The sequence below is a fragment of the Poromitra crassiceps genome, assembly GCF_964638095.1.
Source record: "Poromitra crassiceps genome assembly, chromosome: 1".
NCBI lineage: Eukaryota > Metazoa > Chordata > Actinopteri > Beryciformes > Melamphaidae > Poromitra > Poromitra crassiceps.
The window spans coordinates 63126895-63132381 of NC_139623.1; the positions used below are offsets into that span (position 1 = coordinate 63126895).

General features: G+C 46.3%; 1 protein-coding gene across 1 annotated transcript; it reads right to left on the reverse strand.

Moving 5' to 3' along the window:
• Window positions 1-212: 212 nt before the first annotated feature.
• ins (preproinsulin) lies at window positions 213-2853 on the reverse strand (the record flags this gene model as incomplete). The annotated part of the gene is made up of 2 exons (XM_083641449.1): window positions 213-376; window positions 2676-2853. The coding sequence occupies 2 exons, from the start codon at window positions 2851-2853 to the stop codon at window positions 213-215; spliced, it is 342 nt and encodes a 113-aa protein (XP_083497575.1).
• Window positions 2854-5487: the final 2634 nt, after the last annotated feature.

The window sequence follows — 5487 nt, forward strand, 5'->3', positions numbered from 1 at the left end:
ATTGATTGATTGATCGATCAAGAAACAACTCACAACACCTCAATTCATAGAATTTATTTTCTAGGAAAAAATAATTTCATTCATTTCTCAGCACTTTTTGTGTACAATAACAGCAGTTTGCTTCGGAGACAGCAGGGGCTAGGCTAAGGCTAAGGCTAAAGGAAGCCATGCGGGCTAGCGGCCTGTAGCGGGCTGTAACGGGCCAGCTGGGCTCAGTTGCAGTAGTTCTGGAGGTCGAAGATGTTGCAGGGCTTGTGGCAGCACTGCTCCACGATGCCTCGCTTCACCATCATGTCCATCTGGTCCTTGAAGGCAAACTCGGACACCTCGTCCCCACCCGCCCCTGCCACTCCGCCCATCTTGGGAGAGAGGAAACCTGATGGGACAGACAGACAGGCAGAAAGACAGGCAGGCAGGCAGAAAGACAGGCAGGCAGACAGACAGGCAGGTAGGCAGACAGACAGACAGACAGACAGGCAGACAGGCAGAAAGACAGGCAGGCAGGCAGACAGACAGGCAGGTAGGCAGACAGACAGACAGACAGACAGACATACAGACAGGCAGACAGACAGGCAGGCAGGCAGGCAGACAGACAGGCAGACAGACAGGGAGGCAGCCAGACAGGCAGGCAGACAGACAGACAGACAGGCAGAAAGGCAGACAGACAGGCAGGCAGACAGACAGACAGACAGACAGACAGACAGACAGACAGACAGACGGGCAGCAGACAGACAGGCAGGCAGACAGGCAGACAGGCAGGCAGACAGACATACAGAAAGGCAGACAGACAGGCAGGCAGACAGACAGACAGACAGACAGGCAGGAAGGCAGGCAGACAGGCAGGTAGACAGGCAGGCAGACAGACAGACAGGCAGGCAGACAGACAGGCAGATGGGCAGACAGACAGACAGGCAGACAGACAGACAGACAGACAGACAGACAGACAGACAGACAGGCAGGAAGGCAGACCGTTAGGAGGGAAAACCATGTTGGGAGCATCAGTCCAATCTCTCCAATCTACATACAAATAGCATGATTTTCCACTTTCAACTTACGCTGAGACCGACTTGTGAGTCTACAGGCCCAATTATCAACATTAAATACGGATACGCATATAGACGCTTTCTTTCCTACTCTGCTTTCATTTCGTGTGGAATTCTGCATGTTTTCTGAAAGCTTCCGGATACAGTTGAAACGGAGAAGTACCAAACTCACACATTTGACTCTCTACTGCCCTCTAGTGGATGTATTGCTTAACATGACACTAACGGGAAAGACGCATGGAAGTGATGGTTACACACTTTTTTTTGTATGGAAATGGAGTATAATTGCACCTTAATCTGGGATCTTTGTCACAAAGACTTTGTGGCATGTCATCCTCCTCTCACTCCCAATCCTGCCTGTCTCTCTCTACTTTAAGGGTGCTTTCTCACTGGCACCCCGGTACCGTTCCCGAGCACACTTGTCCCTAAATTAACCCCAGTTTTGGAGCATTTGACGAGTGTGAACGTTGCGTTCTGTTCCGTTCCGCGCCCGGGGGCGCAACAGGGAACCGTGACAGGATCCACTTGAAAAGGTGGTCTGGGGAGCGCTTTGGCGTGCCCGGGCACCGAACACTTGCAAGTGTGAAAGCCAACCGTTCCGAACCACATAGACAACACACGGGCGAGGATAAACTCCAGGCATAGTTGATGACGCAAGTGCACTCTGTTCCGTTTCCGAGCGCGGAAGAAATGTTGTAATGTGAAAGCTGACCAGCGGGGGAGAGGGGAGGGGCGTAATCATTCCCGGGTGCTGAACGGAATGGAACGAAAGCAATCGTTCCCAGTGAGAAAGCAGCCTAAAACACCACCACTTTGAGGGACCATGGATCTTGTCGCCACGTTCTGGTGTTAACAAAAGATCACACCCAGGTGTTGAAGTAAGCGGGTCAGGTTTAGTACACTAGGGCCTAGTGTAGCCTAGTGACTAGGCTACATAGCCTACGTAAGCAAGTATGCAGGCCCACTGAGCATAGCCACTGAGCTTTCTTAACAAGTACAAGTCACACTGATTTCAATGGTGCAAACCACATTGAAATCCATTGCTCAATTGCAGAGACGGGTGTGTTTAAATGTGTTAGCAAATTTAGCAAGGTAATCAGCTAATGCGAGCCACCCCCCTATCCGTCTGTGTGTGTGTGTGTGTGTGTGTGTGAAGGGGGGGGGGGGGCATACCAACTCAAAAGCTAAAAAAGAAAACGGGGGGGTTGGTAGTTTTAGTTTTGGTCCAAGTGAAATGTTCTATGGTCTCTCCTGATTTAATATAGCTGAGACGCTTGGTTTGACCAAGTAAAACTATTTTTATAAGCATTTTATGAAATGTATATGGAAAAATTAATGGCGGATGAAATCCTATGCGGACAGCATCAGTTCTCTCTCTCTCTCTCACATACACACACACACACACACACACACACACACACACACAAAATATGCATCGCTCAGGGCCAAAACGTCAGTGGAATGATTCAGAACAGAACACACATACTGGAAAAAAGGATATTTCTTTTATGGCCAGAGTGAGACCTCTTGTGAGTCTAAAGGCCCAATTATCTTTGAAACTTTGAACACACGGACGGACATACGGATGGACAGACAAACGTCACGTATAGAAGCCTAAAAAAAGCAGCTCACCCAGCAGAGGGTGGATGTCTCTCTTGGGGTTGTAGAAGAAGCCTCTCTCTCCACAGACCAGGTAGAGGGCGTCGACCAGGTGAGAGCCACACAGGTGCTGAGGGGGCGTGGCCTCCTGCGAGCCTGGGCACAGGGCCAGCAACACCAACAGAGAGGCAGACTGCAGCCACAGGGCCATGCTGCACACACACAGATACACACACACACACACACACACACACACACACAGAGACACGCATGCATGCACGCACACACACACATACACAATACATTTAAATATTTTTTCCTTAGATCCTACTTCTAAAAAAACTGAATAACATGTCGCCATTGTACGTGTCTGTAATCCATGGATATGTACAATCTCAAAAATCTAAAAAATTGAAACACGTCAGCCCTTTACGTTTCTAAGACGTTTTTATTTTACATTTTACGTTTCTGCAAACCTACAATCTCAACATAAATTTGAAAGAAAACGGTGGTTAATTTGAAAATATCGCTGCCTTTCCAAATTAATCTTTTAAATAAAAGAACAAACAATTTTGGTTATGTTTAGGCAAGGTTTCGGTTAGCGTTAAATATGATTTCTGGTTTTAAAATACTTTTGACACGCTGGGACATGAACACAGCTCTTCAGTGTGAAAGATTAAGGATTTTTCATTTTATTTCAATATACACAAAAGAATAGGCCAAAAGAAGTTGCCATCTATAACAATTTTAGAGACAGTGTGAAAGTACAAGATTTTGCGCTGTAGACAAACGTTGGTGTGCCAAAGTCACGCCACCTCCCGGGTTTCGGCATAAGGGATTTAATCCCCCATTCATTTTTCCATATATGTTTCCAAGAATCCTTATAAAAATCATTTTACTTGGTCAAACCAATCAATTCAACTATATTCAGAATCAGGGGAGACCATAGAACATTTCACTTGGACCAAAACTTAAAAACAAACAAAATGTTTTTTTTTGGTCTGAGAGAAATGATACGGTCTCCCCTGATTCTATAGCTAAATCACTTGGTTTAACCAAGACAAGTACAATTATATTTATAAGCATTTTACCGCACGTATGAATAGAGAATGAAATCTCTAGGTCGTATGCCGGAGAGTGCGGAGACGGTGTAACTTTGACATTTTTATTTTTAGTTAATTCAGTTAATTTTTAGTTATTGACACTGCTGTTACACCGTTTGCTGTGAGCCTGTAGATAAGGAGAGAGGAGGAGAGCAACTTACCTGTCGAGCTGGAGGAGGAAGAGGAGGAGACTCTGGTGATGAAGAGAGAGCAGGTCTCCTGAGAGCTGAGGGTGTGAGGCAGAACAGACCGCCCGTACACCATTTATATCCCCGCCAGGACACACCCCGTGTGTGTGTGTGTGTGTGTGTGTGTGTGTGTGTGTGTGTGTGTGTGTGTGTGTGTGTGTGTGTGTGTGTGTGTGTGTGTGTGTGTGTGTGTTTTGGGTTTGGGTTTGGGTGAAGGGGGCAAAATGTACAACTACTTCGGAAAATGTGACCGCTAATGTCGGAAAAAACAACGGGAAACACGTCGTCCCACAGGAATGACGCAAGAACCCCCTTGGCCAATCAGGAACGAGATGCGTTTGTCAGCAGGTCCTTCCATCACAGCTTCTCAACCGGGACAACCAGGACTGTCAGCCCAGAACAAAGAGTCATCGACCCTCCAGTTCCAGTAGAATCTGGAATCACGTTTTTGACTTGAATTCAAGGTTCGGGACTTTCATTGTAATCTGTTGAAGCTGGACATGCTAGGAAAAGATAAGTCCATCAAAAAAGTCATTATCTCTCACCCCATACTGATGGAAGGACGGGTGACGTTTTTAGGAATATGCTAAAAAGTTTTGCTGTGAAACTCCACAAATGTTACCTATACTTCCATCGGCATGGGGGTGAGTAGATATTGAATGCATTTTCATTTTTACGTGAACTTATCCTTTAAAGCAGCTACGAGCAACTTTTTCGATTGTTATTAAACAGTATAAATTTAATATCAATGCATCACATCTTACCTCTAGTAGTCGACGAGACCAACGCAGAGTAGTCTCGCTTGAACCCCGAGTGAATCGGCCAGTGTTAGTCTGTCTGTAGCCAGGGCAGATCAGGAAGTGAAATGAAACGGTTTGCAGCAGCCACTTCGGCCATAACCACAAAATAACTTCCAAAAACCCTGTTAGAATATAACGAGAGATGTTCCCGAGAGTATGCGTGGCGTTCACAATGTTTATGCTATGTTGCTAGGCAGCGCGAACGGCGTAGGCAGGCAGCTGCGTTTCACTTCCGGGTTACCCGGTCCGGTCTCTCTAGAGAGCCCCCTGTTGACGCGAGTTTAGACAGACATAGACTTAATAATCACCTAAGGGAGCAATCTCAGATACACACGGCTTTGGTCTCAGCTACTATTATAGGTAAGATGTGATGCATCAATATTGTAATTATACTGTTTAATAACAATCGAAAAAGTTGCTCGTAGCTGCTTTAAGGTTGCCAAAATTTCCAAAAAAGGCCAGGTCAGAAACAAAGAAAACGCACACACCTGGGGCCGGATTCACTATAGAACTTCCATATTCCTACGCATATTGTACACACAACGCATATCGACAATTTTCAGCGCAGTCCCAGTTTTTCGTGACCTGTCCCCAGCTGCAGCTGTCCAAGAAAATATCTCTGATTTTCAACTGCTCGTCCCCGGCCGACTACTGTCTTTCAGATGCTCCAGCGGGAGTGCAGCTGCTTATATCATATCATGAAACTTCACAACCACAAACTAAAGACCTAGGGCATTGTTTCCCAGACTGTGAT